Source organism: Camarhynchus parvulus, chromosome 23, assembly GCF_901933205.1.
Source record: "Camarhynchus parvulus chromosome 23, STF_HiC, whole genome shotgun sequence".
NCBI lineage: Eukaryota > Metazoa > Chordata > Aves > Passeriformes > Thraupidae > Camarhynchus > Camarhynchus parvulus.
Genome location: NC_044593.1, coordinates 1543209 through 1556894, shown reverse-complemented (window position 1 = coordinate 1556894; position 13686 = coordinate 1543209). Strand labels below are relative to the sequence as shown.

At 64.1% G+C, this 13686-nt stretch overlaps 1 protein-coding gene across 1 annotated transcript in view; it reads left to right on the top strand.

The window, feature by feature from the left end:
* Positions 1–2741: 2741 nt before the first annotated feature.
* MACF1 (microtubule actin crosslinking factor 1) overlaps positions 2742–13686 on the top strand; it is a 139306-nt gene continuing 128361 nt past the window's right edge. Inside the window, 2 exon segments of the mRNA XM_030964653.1 lie at positions 2742–2824; positions 4022–4295. Coding sequence (XP_030820513.1) covers positions 4076–4295 — 220 coding nt within the window. The 5' untranslated portion in view covers positions 2742–2824; positions 4022–4075.

Genomic DNA, 13686 nt, shown 5'->3' with positions numbered 1-13686 from the left:
CTCTTTGCCTTTTTTGTCGCTTTTTTGGCACGGGGTGATGCCACGTCCCAGCTGGGTGGGAGGCACCGGGCCTGGGATGGGGTGGGAGATCTCCATGGGGAGCTGCTTCTGCCTTGGCTGGGCAGGAGCTGCTGAGGGCAGAGCACATCCCTCCCCCCAGCCCCTCATTCCCATTTTCCTACAACCCTTAGCCCCCAGGATTGGGAATTGGGGATGAGTCCCCTCCTCCTGCAGCTCCCACAGCCCTGGATGCGCTGTGCATCATCTGCAGCTCCTCTCTGCCTCGGAGAGGGGGAACAAACAACTCTCAGGAGATGAATAATTTATCGAAAGTCAAGGGAAAAGACAGATTTCAGCCCTGGGCTTGGGCAGAAGGTTTTAATGAGGGAGAGGGGACCGTTCTTGGGGCAGAGCTGGGTTCTGGCTGATTTGCATCAGGAGAGATCTCCCTGCATCCCTGTGGATGTCCAAGGCACTCGGGGTCCCAGGGGTCCCCTCAATCCTGCTGAGCAGCACAGGAGCAGGGAAATGCAATGATTTAGGGAGGACCTGCCTCCCCCTTCCTCCCGAAATAACGATTCCCTGTCTCCACGTCGGCAAAACAAGGCGCGATCCTAACCCAGATTCGCAGCAGCACAAATAATCCGGCAGCTCCCGGCGCTGCGAGGGATTTCGGGAAGCGCGTTCCGGGTGTGAGATCCACGCGGGCTGCAACAGGCGCCGCCGTCTCCCAGCCACCTGCGCTCCGCGGGGATTCAGCACGGCTGGAATTGGCTGCGTTTGCTCCCAGAGCACCGCGAGGGAGGAGGCCGGTGACACACGGGGTGACACACGGGGTGACAAAGGCAGGTGTCACCCCGCAGCCAGCCCCGGCCCTCCCGCAGCCGGCCGGGCTGTGAACCCTGCGTGCTGTCCGCAGGGCGAGCGGTGCCCGGTCACCAAGGCGGGCAGCAGGGGTGACCGAGGGTGTCACGGCATCCCCCCGGCGTGTGCCCGGGCCGGGCCGGCCGTGGCCGCGCTCTCGGGGCCGGCAGCGCTGCAGACACGCGGCGGAGCCGCCCAACCCGTCCGGGAGCTTTGGGAACGGCGCTGCGGCAGCGTCTGCATCTCCAGGCGCTTCCCTCCTCCCAGCGCCTCTGGGGCTGCCGGGATGAGCCTCCCCTGCTCCTCTCTCCCCCATAACGATGGGAGCCACAGCCCCTCCTTGAGTGTGTTTATCCATCGATGTCCAGCACGGACCTGACCACACTGCGCAGAAAGCAGTGTCAGGGTGGCACCAGGGTGCTGGCCCTGTCACTGTCCCCATCATTGGGGCGGTGGGACTGGTGCCAGCCCACAAGCACACCCTTTTCCAGTACACCCTTTACTCTGCCCCGAGTTCCCCAGCACCAGTCTGGCCTGGCTGCAGCCCGTGAGGGTTCCCAGATCCCAGAACTCGTTCCCAGCTGGAGTTCATGTCATCGAGGCCTTGCTCCTGCATCTGTGGGGTCACTCGGGCGGGTTTTGGCCGAGTGTTTCCTCCCCATCGCTGCATCCCAGCGGGCAGGGCCGCAGGGCAACACGTGCTGCTCTCCAGCCACGTCCCAAGCCGCGTCCAGGTGTCACCACACCCCTCGCCCTGTGTCCTGCACCTCGTCCCACCCCGTTGCTGGAAGCACTCAGCAAAACACACACCGGGGCAAGCAGAAGCGTTGGGATGAGATCTGAAAACCGGCGGGGGAGAGATGCCCACGGGGCGCTCGGGTGCGCCGAGACCCCGGGGGGACTGGGGCGCCGGGCTTGGCCGGGCGGCTGCGCGGCGCCGCGGAGCAGCCGCGCTGGCCCGGGCGCGTGGCACGGAGCTGCCGCCGCCGCCGCCGCTGCTGCTGCTCGTTGGATGCCGCCGTCGGTGCGGGGCGGCTGGATCTGCCGTCAGCCGGAGCGGTTTAGCCTGCTTCACTCCTGCCAGGCTGCTGGGGCTGTCCTGCAGCTCCGCCACCCCTTCGGGCTGCTCCTGGTGTCCCTGCCCGCGCCGCGCCTGGCGCTGGGACACGTTCGGCTGCGCCTGGGATGCCCGGCTGCCCCGCAGGTGAGGCCCTGGGCAGCTCACGGCTCTCCCAGCGCGGCCCTCCGGACCTTCCCGAGCCTGGCCCCGCACCCTGCTCGTGTCCCCGCATCCTGCTCGTGTCACCCTGCTCGTGTCACCCTGCTCGTGTCCCCGCACCCTGCTCGTGTCCCCGCATCCTGCTCGTGTCACCCTGCTCGTGTCACCCTGCTCGTGTCCCCGCACCCTGCTCGTGTCCCCCGCGATGCGCTGCGCCTGCTGGCCCCGATCCCCGATCGATGGCTGCTCTAATTACCCTGGGCCTGGGGGGATCCGGAGGATGAGGATGGATCGGGGATGCTGGGAGGATGCCGGGGGGGCTCTGCGGGGTGCGGGGAGCTGCTGGGGGGGTTTGGGGGTACCCCCTGTGCAATGGGGGTGCAGGGTGAGGAGGCAGCAGGCATTGGGGGGCCCTGAGGAGCACGGGCAGGTTGCAGGGCGCAGCCTGGGAGCCCCGAGGGGGTTGCCCGGGGCTGCCCGGGGTGGAGGTGCCGGTTGTGCCGGCGCAGGGGCGGGCGGCGGGGCCGGTGCCGGGGCTGCGCGGGGCGGGAGGCGGCCGGGACCCCCGCCGCTCCCCGCCGCCCGGTGGGCAGGGCCGGGCCGGGCCGGGGGAGGCGCCGCGGCGGCGGAGCGCACGGCGGGGCCGGGAGCGGCCGGACCGGGAGCGCACGGCGGGGCCGGGCCGGCACCGGAGCGCCGCGTCCTGCCCGCGCCGAGTCGGTACCGGAGCGCCGGCGGGGGGTGAGCGGGGCCGGGGGGCTGCGCACCGGGGAGGGAGCGGGGAAGGGCGGCGGATGGAGCGGGGATGGGCCGGGGATGGAGCCGGGAAGCGCAGGGTCAGAGCGGGAGATGAGCGGGGGATGAAGCGGGAAGGGCAGGACGCGGGGATGCAGCGGGGATGGAGCGCGGAAGGGCGGCGGGTGGGGATGGGGAAGGACCGGGAAAACGGGGCAGCAGCCGCGGGGCTGGGCTGGAGCTGCGGGCACCGGAGGGTGCCCGGGAGGAGGGGTAGGACCAGGTGGGAGCAGGAGCCGGGGGGGCCACACCGGCCCCGTGTGCCCCCGCAGAGCCGTGCCCGCACCCCGCTGCCTCCTGCACCTGCTGCCCCCCCGCCCGTGCCGCAAACCCGGCTCCAGCCCCCGCAGCCCCCGGCCCTGCCCCTCCCTGGGCACCGAACCCCGCCCGGCCCCACACCCGCGGGTCCCCCAAAAACGGGGCGCGGGCTGAACCCCCCGGGGCTACCGGGGGAGCCGCGGTTTTGGGCCGCGATTCATTTTTTCGCAGCTTTTCAATGGGGGGTGAATGACTCATGGAATCCTTTCTCCGTTTCTTTCAATGTTTTTTTGGGTCTCTTTGTTCCTGTTTTGCTGATTAAATGATGGGAATAAGGAAAGGCTCGGCGTGATGGAGGCGGCTCCTGCGCCGCGGCACATCGGTTGTAGGAGTCTCAGGCATTTTTCCTGGCCGTGCTAGAGGACACAATGAGATTTATTTTAAATATGTCTCATGCAAGGTGCTTATTTGCCCAGCGTGTGTACGCGGCACAGCTCACTCCCGGTGTGCTCCAGAAAGCCCTACCATCTTCCTCTGCCATGATTAATAAGATTTTTAAATCCATCTCCATTCTCAGAGGGGAAAAACCTGCAGGTACAAAGGGCAGAGCCGAGCTGATGCTCCTTCTTACGCTGAGCACAAAGAAATCGAGCCCAAAAGGTTGGACTTGGCTTTGTGGCAGTGAGCTCAGGGATGCCAGTGTGAGCTTTGCTGGGAGAGGGGCAGCCTTGCCAGCATCCCCATCCCCGAGAACCCCAGCAAAGGGGGAAACTGAGGCAGCACCAGAACCTCCAGGAGGCCTGAGACACCCATGGTGGACGATCTCTTCTCCACCACCCCCAGCACCGGTGGCCCGGTGTCACGCGCTGTTTGCTCCTTCTCCAGGGTGCTGCTGCCCGCGGGGACGCGCTGCCCGCCCTCCTGGCCGTGCCCTGGGCCATGTCGTCCTCCGACGAGGAGACCCTCAGCGAGCGCTCCTGCCGGAGCGAGCGATCGTGCCGGAGCGAGCGCTCCTACCGCAGCGAGCGCTCGGGCAGCCTCTCGCCCTGCCCCCCCGGCGACACCCTGCCCTGGAATTTACCCCTCCACGAGCAGAGGAAGAGGAAGAGTCAGGATTCGGTGCTGGACCCGGCCGAGAGGGCTGTCGTCAGGGTCGCAGGTAAGGCAGCGCCTTGGTGGTTCCCCCCGAGGGTTCCCGGGGCTCCCCCCGCAGTGACTGAGATGATCTTGGGGTCACCTCTGTGCCCCGCTGCTCCTCGGGGAGCTTGGGGATGGATGGGGAGAGGAGGGGAGGGATGGATGTGGCTCTGGTGGCCGAGGAGCAGGGTGGTGGTTTGTCTCTGCCGTGGCTTTGTCCTCTCCAGGCCGGCCCCGGGCCGTTCATCCCATCAGCACTGGGGTTAAGGGATGACTGGACACCTCCGACTGCGGCTTGGGTGACATTTAAATGCTTGATTAAGGACCGGACGGCTCCTTGGTGGAACAATGCCCTCGGCTGAACTCCGGGGAGGAATTTGCCTGGGGAGGTTTGGGATTCCCGCCCGGCTGATGGAGCCGGGGCTGCTCCTTTGTGGTGCCCATCAGCAGCTCCATCGCGGTGGTCACTGGGATACGCTGGTGTCCCCGTGCGGAGGGGACAGTGCCCCGTGTGTCCCTTTGCCTGCTGTGCTGCTGAGCCGGTCACAGCTCCGGGGAAGGAGCGGGGCTGGGAGGCAGAAACAAAGGCAGGGCCGGACCCACCTTGGCCGATGGCTCCTGGGGGCGGTGGGGACCCCGCTCCAGGATGGCTGGGGCGGGAGGATGGGGGAATCTGCTCGGGATGGTGGCTCCAGGCACCAGAGCTGGGGTTTGATGCTTCACTGGGGCCAAACGGCCATCGAGGGCTTTGATCTGTGTCTGCCGGGCTCTGTCCGCATCTCCCGGCGCGCCTTTGATCCGCCCCTGCCGGAGCAAACGGGGATTTGGGAATCAGGGCCGTGCTGAGGGACCCCTGCTGAGCCCTGGCCAGGCTGTCCCTGGCTGTTGCTCCAGGAGAAACCCGGGGTTGGGTTGGAATCTCTCTGGTGGGAGTGGGCACAGGGGTGCCAAAGCCCTGAGGTGCCCGCTCTGCCCAGGCAGCCCCCAGTCAGTGACCAAAGCAGCCTGTGGGGACACAGACTGGGAGCACTGGGGAGCAGGGACACACCTGGCACAGGGACAGGTGCCACCAGCTCAGGGCTGGCTGTGGGGTGCTGCTCCCTCCCTCTCTCTTTCCCTGCCTGCCCCATGGCAGGGGGTGCGTGGGGATCCGGCTGTGCCACCGTGCCAGCCCAGGAATCCTGGGGCTGGAAGAACCAGTTGATTCAAATGATGGCTCTTGAGAATTCACTGTCTGGGGCCGGGACAGGCAAATGTGCTGGGTGTGGCTGGGCCTGCCCCAAATCCCAAATCCCAAATCCCTGGGGCTGGGAGATGGAGGGGTACCAGGATCCGGCCGTGTTCACTGCTTCTCATGGACCCAAAATCCCCATCCTCCCACAGCCCAGGGATGGATTCTGCCCAGGCCCAGCCATTCCCCAGCTCCATTTCTGCCCGGGATGCCGAGTGTTTGTCATCACCCAGCTGGATCCAGCCCGTGATGAAAGGCAGAGGGATGTCACAAAATTCGGTCTCATGCAGATTGCCCATTAAAAATAACTCGGGAGGTGCAGCGAGACAGTGCTGAGCTGGGGAAAAAAAAGAAGAGTTTGGAGACAGTTTTGTGTCACCAAGTTTGAAAATGAGCTGAAATATTGATTCAGATCTTTGCATTATTCAGTGGGAATGTCTGCGGGGCGCTGGCTGCCCCAGTGTCTCTTCTGATCCCACTGGAATCAGGGATGGTGGCCTGAGGAATGTGCCCTGGGGCACCTGGCACATTCAGGGGAGGGTGACGGGGGCTTGGCTTTTTGGGAACCCCACAAAGGGGCACCAGGGCCTGGGGATGGAGCCTGGGCATCATTTGGGGCTGGGGAGCCCCATCCTTGTGCCACCATGGACCTTGTGCAGATGACACAGAAGGAGTGGCACCTTTGTGGGTTTGGAGGACACAGGGATCTTGGTTTTGGGGGGACACAGAGATCTGAGGGGCTCTTCCTCCTCACTATCCGTGGGGTCCAGCAGTCTCTGCATCCCTTCTGGCCATCAGAGCCAAGGAAAGGAGGGCACAGCCCAGGGAGGGCTGGCCCAGGTCTCTAGGCAGCTCTGGAGCCGTTCCCTGCTCCTCTGGCATCTCCTGGGAAGGCAGCGGTGGGAGGGGAGGGGGAGCAGGACGTGGCAGGTCAGAGGGTGACCCCTGGCCCTGCCTTGCTCTGTCTCCCTCCAGGCACTTGGCAGAGGCTGAGGGAGGGCGGGGGTGGCTGCTTTTGGGGGAAAAAAAGGGCTCTTTTATCCCAAATATGGTGCTGCCAGGGCTGTGCTGGGGCGCTGCTGGGCCAGGAGGGGCCGGGGCACTCCGGGATGCCAGGGCTGAGCGGGCAGGGCTGATGGACGAGGCGTCGCTGGGGCTTTCCAAGGGCTCTTTGAAAAGGTTCCTGGGAGTCCTTTGTCACCCGGGCGCGTCACCCGCGCCGCTGGCAGAGCCAGCGCTGGCTGCGGGAGGGAGCTGCGCTCCATCCCCGGGGACACGGCAACAAACCCCCTTGTTCTCGCTGCCTTGGGAGCCGGGGGCCGGTTCCGAGCAGGGCTCCCGCTGCCCGAGGAGGAATCGCTGAGTGCCAGCTGGCCGGCACAGATTTCTCTGTCCCTGGGAACGCGTTTTTGGGTCAGAGGGATGTGGCACCTCTGCAGGGCTCCGTGCCGGGGGCGGCTCCGCGGGCAGGGCCGGGGGAGCGGCGGCCCCGGGGCCGTTCCCGGGGGATTCTCCGGCCGTTCCCGGGGGGATGCTCCGCTGAGGATGCGTGCCTGGCGCCGCCGGGCACAAAGGCGCTGCCACGAGGTCGCCGCCATCGAAACCCTCCTTCCTCCCCACGGAGGCGCTGCCGGGGGTGCAGCCGGGCACCGCGTTAATTACTTTTCCTAATTAAGGCGCCAAGCTGAAAGGGAGATGCCTCCAAAATCAGGATAAGGGGGGTGATATTTGTGACCCCACCCCAGGCCGGGGGTTGCGGGAGGAGGAGGAGGAGGAGGAAGATGGAGGTGCTGCCCCCTGTCCTTCTTCATTCCCTGGAGGGATGAGGGGCGCGGCCCCCCCACCCTGAGGGGGCTCGGGGGTCCCTGGGTGACGGTGGGGACACACAGGATGTCTGTCTGAGCGGGATGGGGCTTTTCTCGTTGCCATGGTTACCCAGCCGGGCCCTCCAGTTGCCATGGGAACGGTGCATCGGGGTGAAAAAGCAACATCTTGAGATGGCCAAAAAGGGCCGGGATTTGCCCCACTGGAGGGGGCTGGGGGTCATGGTGAGGGAGTGTCCTGTGGGCTCAGCGGGGTTGGGGACACTGGGGTGTCCCCTGGCCTGGGGACAGCCACCCTCGTGCCCTCCTGTTTCCACGGGAGGTTTTGCTCTGCCAGCTCAGCTGGGATTTGAGGGGGCTGAGTGGGGTTTCTGTGGGTATGGGAGCACCAGGCAGGTTTGGCCCTGAGCCCCCATTTCCCAAACCCGGTGGGGTTTGGCTCTGCCCCACTGCTGCCCTTGATGGGGCCTTTCCATCCCCTCCAGAGTCCCCCAGCTGATTCTCAGGGCCCCCTTTGTCCTGCCCATCCCTCGCCGGGTGATGCTGAGGGGTCCCCACTCCCCCCCGGCCCCTCCAGGCAGTGCAAGGTGTCACCCCTGGTGTCAGCCCCGCTGCCACCGCTCTGTGTCACCCTCTGGTGCCACTGTCTGTGCCAGCCACCCTCCTGTGTTGTCCCCAGGGTCACTCCCTGGTGTCGTTCTCAGTATCACCTCCAGTATCGCTCCCAGTGTCACCCCCCGGTGTCACACACAGTGTCACCAGGCCCCTGGTATCACGGCCATTGTCACCCCCGATGTCACCCCTGTGTCACCCCCCGGTATAATCCCCGATGTCACCCCGATGTCACCCCCGATGTCACCACGATGTCACCCCCATGTAATCCCCGGTGTCACCCTGATGTCACCCCTGTGTCACCCCCGTTGTCCCCTCCCGGTGCTGCCCCGAGTGCCCGCCAGGGGTCAGGACGGGCCCGGGGCGGGCGCCAAGGGGCGGGGCCTATCCAGGGGTGTGGCCTCAGCAGGGGCGGAGCAAACACGGCCAGATGGGCGGAGACTTTAGACGGGCGTGGCCATGGGCGTGACTATGATAATTTCGGGGCGTATCCGGAGGTGTGTTCCCACCCACGGCAGTGTCCCCACCCACGGCAGTGTCCCCATCCACCCATCCCGGTTACCGGGCTGGTGTGGAGGGGTCCCGGGAGCCATGAGCGGGTCTGGGGGCGTGTCCGTGTCGGTGGGCACAAACCAAGGGCGTGAACCCCCAGTGGGCGGGTCCCGGTGGCGAGGGGTCGGGGTGTCCGGGGGTGGGCGGAGGTCGGAGGGGTGATGTGTTGAGGGGCGTGAGTGTGTGGGGTCTTCGGGCTGGAGGGGGGCCCGGGCGGGGCCCGGTGGCGAGGGGCGGGGCCCGGGGCGGGGCCGGTGCCGGGCGCGGCGCGGCGGAAGCGGCCCCGGCACAGACGGGCCCTGGCCGCGCCGCCGGCTGCTGCGCCCAGCGCGGGCACAAAGGCCGCCATGGCCGGCTACGTGCCGGGGCTGCTCCCGGCCAACCGCAGCCAGGAGAAGGAGTTCGTGCAGGCCTACGAGGACGTGCTGGAGCGATACAAAGGTACCGAGCCCGCCGGGCCCGCGGCCGGGCCTGGAGCGCGCCGGGGCCGCCCCGCGGGGCTCAACCGGCGCCGACCCGGAGCCTACCCGGAGCCTTCCCGGTGTTTTCCTGGTGTTTTCCCGCTGTTTTCTCGGTTTTCCGGGCTGGATGCTCGGGGGCAGCATCCTCGGGTTGCGCTTGCGGTGCCCCGCTCCGGGTGTCCCCAGGTTGGGGACAGCGTCTGAGCACCCCAGGTGTCCCCAGCGTGGGGTGTCCCTCGTTGCCGTGGGCTCTGTGCGGGAGCTCCATCCCCGCGTGGGGTGTCCCGCGTTCCCCCGTGGGCTCTGTGCGGGAGCTCCATCCCCGCGTGGGGTGTCCCTCGTTCCCCCGTGGGCTCTGTGCGGGAGCTCCATCCCCGCGTGGGGCTCCCGGGTGCCGCCGCTCCTGCGTGGGCTGCCCGCGGGCTCAGCATCCCTGCGTGGGATGCCCGAGGGATGAGCGACGCTGCTGTCGCCAGCGTGGGGTGTCCGGGGGCGCTCCGTGATCCCCCACCTCCCCTGGGTGCCTTTCGCTGAGTTTTGGGGTCCCCGTGTCCCTCGCAGCATCCCAGCCGGGCACCCCGAGCAGCACGGCATCCTTCATCCCTGTGCCCTCACCCAGCGATGTGGGGACACCGAGGGGTCCCCGGGGATGCGGGGCCCAGGTGCTGCCGGTGCCGGTACCGGCAGTGAGTGTGCAGTTTTGATGGCAGCGGCTCGTCCCCGGCAGCTGTGTGTGCGTTCCCATTCTCCTGCTTGTTATTATTATTTGTTTCCTCCTCCTCCTCCTCCTCCTCCCCGCTGCAGCGCTCGGCTTGTCCTGGAGCCCAGATTCCAGCCCCACAGGGCTCCCAGTGCTCCGGTTTATGAGTTCAGCAGCCAAGTCTCTTTAAAATGCGGAGAGGAGCCGGTGCCTGTTTCCTTTTCCTTTTTCTTTTCCTGCGGAAAAAGGGGAATAATGGATTCCCTGGCTCCCTGATTCGGGGGGTGCCACTCCAGCATCCCAGAGGTGGGAGAGACGAGCAGCCTCCGCAGGGAGCAGGGAATGGAACCTCCTCGGGTGCCTTGGAAAGGCGCTGGGAACGTGACTTGGGCTCGTCCAAGAGCTTGACAAACTTTTTTATTAATCAAAAGATGCTTTGATGTAGTTGGGTTCAGCGTGGAGACGCTGGCGTGGAAGGAGCTGCTGTTTGCATCGGGTTTGCTTTGTTCCAGAAAAAAAATGGAAATTCCAGGGCCTGTAATGCACTTGGTCCAGCTGGGGCACCCCTGGCACCTGGGCTCCCCTTGCCTGCTCCCTGCTCTGGCTCTTGGTGCCTTCCATGAGCAGTTGGGTTCTTCTGGGAAGGAGTTTTTCTAGGGAATTCCTGGTTTCTGCACTGGGATATGGTGGAAAGCTGGATAACTTGGAAATACCCTGCTGGGTGTTGTCAGAGCTTGTTTGTGGTGTAGGGGAAATGTGTGTTTATACTCCATAAAAGCTTTTCTTTGCTTTTGACCCCTTCCCAGCTCCCCACCCCTCCTGGGCCATCCCACCAGCGCTGCAAGGGCCGAGTGGGAGCCCCAGTTTGGGTTGTTTGGGTTTCAATTGGTGGATATGTTGTCTCTTCCCTGTTATTCCCCACTGCAGCTCCTGTTTGGTTTTTCCTGTCCAGAACAAGTTTTCCACTGGTTCATCCCCTCCCCCTCTTAATCCTGCAAAAAAGGAGTTTTCACTGAAATGTGCCTGCTGAGCATGGAGACTCTGTGGTGTTCTTGTGGTGGCCACCCCAGACCTGCCACATCCAGGACATGGCACTGGTGGCAAGGAGGGCAAGGAGAACACTTGGCACTGCCACAGCCAGGATTGTAAATGCATTTCTCTTAGCCAGCACCACTAAATACCCTAAAAAACCCCAATTTGAGCAGCGAGGCCTCGCTGTTGAGCGAGCCGGGACAGGTCTGGAGGGAAGCAGAGCAGCAGCACCGGGAGGATCCCAGAGCAGGCCGTGAGTCCTGAATTTCCCTGGTGAGCAGGAGTGAAGCAGCTGGCAGATCTGGCAGATCCCCGTGATTCCTTTCTTTCTAAGAACACCCACCCTCGGCAGCGGGGTGCGGGAGCTGCCGCAGCGCTGCGGCGCCGGGGCTCTGCTCCCGATCCCCCGGGGGAGGACATTGCCATCAGCACTGCAGGGACACCCACCCGCTGTGCCCTGCTCCTGAGGGGGTGGCTGCAACCAGAGGATGGGGCTAAAAGTGGCCGTTTTGGGGGTGGTGGCTCCGGTGATGTCTCAGCGTTTCGTTGCTGTCGCTTCCTTCAGCGTCCTCGGGGTTGTCCCGTCTGGAGAAAACCCCACACCTGCAGCTGGGAGGTCCCCAGGGCCACCACCTTCCCCTGTGTGGCACAGCTGGAAGCCAGCAGACCTGTTCCCTGCAGGGATTCCAGCCCCTCTTGCCTCATCCCTGGATCATGGTGCCGTGGCATGGTGCTGCAGATCCCGGTGGGAATGATGGAATCAGCACAGGGGGTGACGCTGGTGGTGGAGCTTTGGACACCTCTCTTTTGGGGTCTGAGCTGACTCTATCACCCTGAGCAAAGCCCAGCAGCTGAGGGCTCTTCTCCATTCCCATGGCAGCCTCCTGTCGTGTTTTGGGAGTGTTTTCCTCGCTTGGAAAATCAGGAGCCAGATGTGGGAATCACAGCCCCCGGCAGCTCAAGGGTGCTGGCAGCTCTGCCAAGCTCAGAACACAGGTCATGCTTCCCCTGCTGTAAACATTAACTAATCAATCCTGCCGAAATCCTTTCTTTCTCGTAATTAACTGGGGTTTTTTTGGGATTGGGGGTAGAAAACGTGGAGCTGTGACCCCTCAGAAGCTTTTTCCTGCTCCCAGCGCTGTCTCTGCCCTGCTCCGTGGTGCCCAGCACGTGGCCTGGCTTGTTTGGACTGCGACAGCACAGGGTGGTTTGTCACCTTGGTTGAGTACACTGCCTTCAGTTAGGGAGGGAACAACCTGCCAAGGGCTGGAGGAGACCCTGGGGTGATAGGAGAGGTGGGGAATCCTTGTATAAATCAACCAGGATTGATTCCAGTTGGGACTGGAGCCTTGCTGGTGGTGGGTGGCATTCCTGGCCATGCCCATCTCTGAAGAACCTCCTTTTTTCCCACTTGTGGCTGCTATTGTGCCACAACAAATGCACCTGGAGGTGTCTGAGGACTCGGAGGTGCCTTGTTCCTTGAGCCAAGCAGCTCTCCCAGCGTGCAGACACCTCCTGATGCAGGAGATTGCTGGGAGACCCATCCCACGAGGATAAACATCACTGCTGGCTGGTGCTGAGTGGGCTGCACGGGGCCTCTGTGGCCTCTGAGATCACTGCTGGGGCTGGTGGCGTGGTGGTGACTCCTCACTGGGGGAGAGGAAGCCCTTCTTCCTCTTCATCCCTCGGGAGCAGGGCTGGCCAAGTTCCACTTTTGGACTGGAGAGTCCCTGGCTGGACAAGTGTGGGGGAAGCTGGGCCGGGGTTTTCCATCTTTGAGTGAATAACCCTGATTTTGGAGGGGGTTTGTGTGGGAGTCATTGGCTTTTCTGGCATGGGGGAAGGGGACCAGAGGCAAAAGGGGGGTCAGGAAGGTGGGGCAGCCCTGGGTGTGTGAGGTGGAGCCCCAGCACTGGGTGCAGGAGCTGTTTTGTTTTGGCCAGCGGGGAAACGGGGCTGGTGGTGTTGCAGGTGACAGGATCCACCCCTGTTGCAGGTGACAGGCTCCACCCGGCCTGGCTGGCTCTCTGCACAGAGCCATCCCCATGCCAAGGCCCAGAGGTGCCCCCCAGGCTGGCATTGCCTGGCACAGAGGCCGTGTGTGCCTCCCCCATCCCGCCAGCGTCGCCAGGGTCAGCGAAGCCACGGCTGGCGTTGTCCTGGTGCCCTGCTGATGACCCAGAACGGTGGCTGAGCCCTGCTCTCACAGCTCCTGCAGCTCTTGGCTGCTTCTCCTCCTTCCCACGTGCGTGAGAAGATCCCCTGGGAGGGCAGGGGGTGGCTGAACCTCGCTGGCCTCACCCGGGATGGCACAGGGATGGCAGCAGGGCTGTGCAGGAAGGCTTTGATCTCCTCTCAGCAGCCTTTGGAAGGGGCTGGGGCTGTTCCCTGCCTGCTCTGCTCAGCTCTGCATTCCCGTGGAGCCTTTTCCTTCCCGGCTCATGCTCCAGGGGCGAGACTGGAGTCTCTGACCTCCGTCTGCTGGGTCTGAGCCAACCTCCTCTCCAGGCTGCTCTCGCCTGTGTCAGCTAAGTTTAGACTGCTCTGGACATACCGTGGCTGATGCCAGCAGCAAGGAACCTCCCAGAGGGAAGTAAAACAAGAGGTTTTATTTAAATTTCAAGTGTCTTAACACCATTGTTTGAATACCCGGCTGATAAGTGCCTTTTTTATGGGTCTGACATGGATAAATCCAGGCTGAGGATGCTGTAGGTTCCAGTTCCTCCTGTCTTCCTGCAGGGAGAGGCTGTGCTGGAGCTCGGGGTGGGCAAAAGGAGCTGGTCCATGCTGGGATCTCTGTATCCAGCTCCATCCCAGGGGGAAGTAAAACAAGAGGTTCTATTTAAATTTCAAGTGTCTCAGCACCATTGTTTGAATACCCGGCTGATAAGTGCCTTTTATGAAATGGATAAATCCAGGCTGTGGGAGCAGCAGGGTGTTGTAGCTTCCAGTTCCTCCTGTCTTCCTGCAGGGAGAGGCTGTGCTGGAGCTCGGGATGGGCA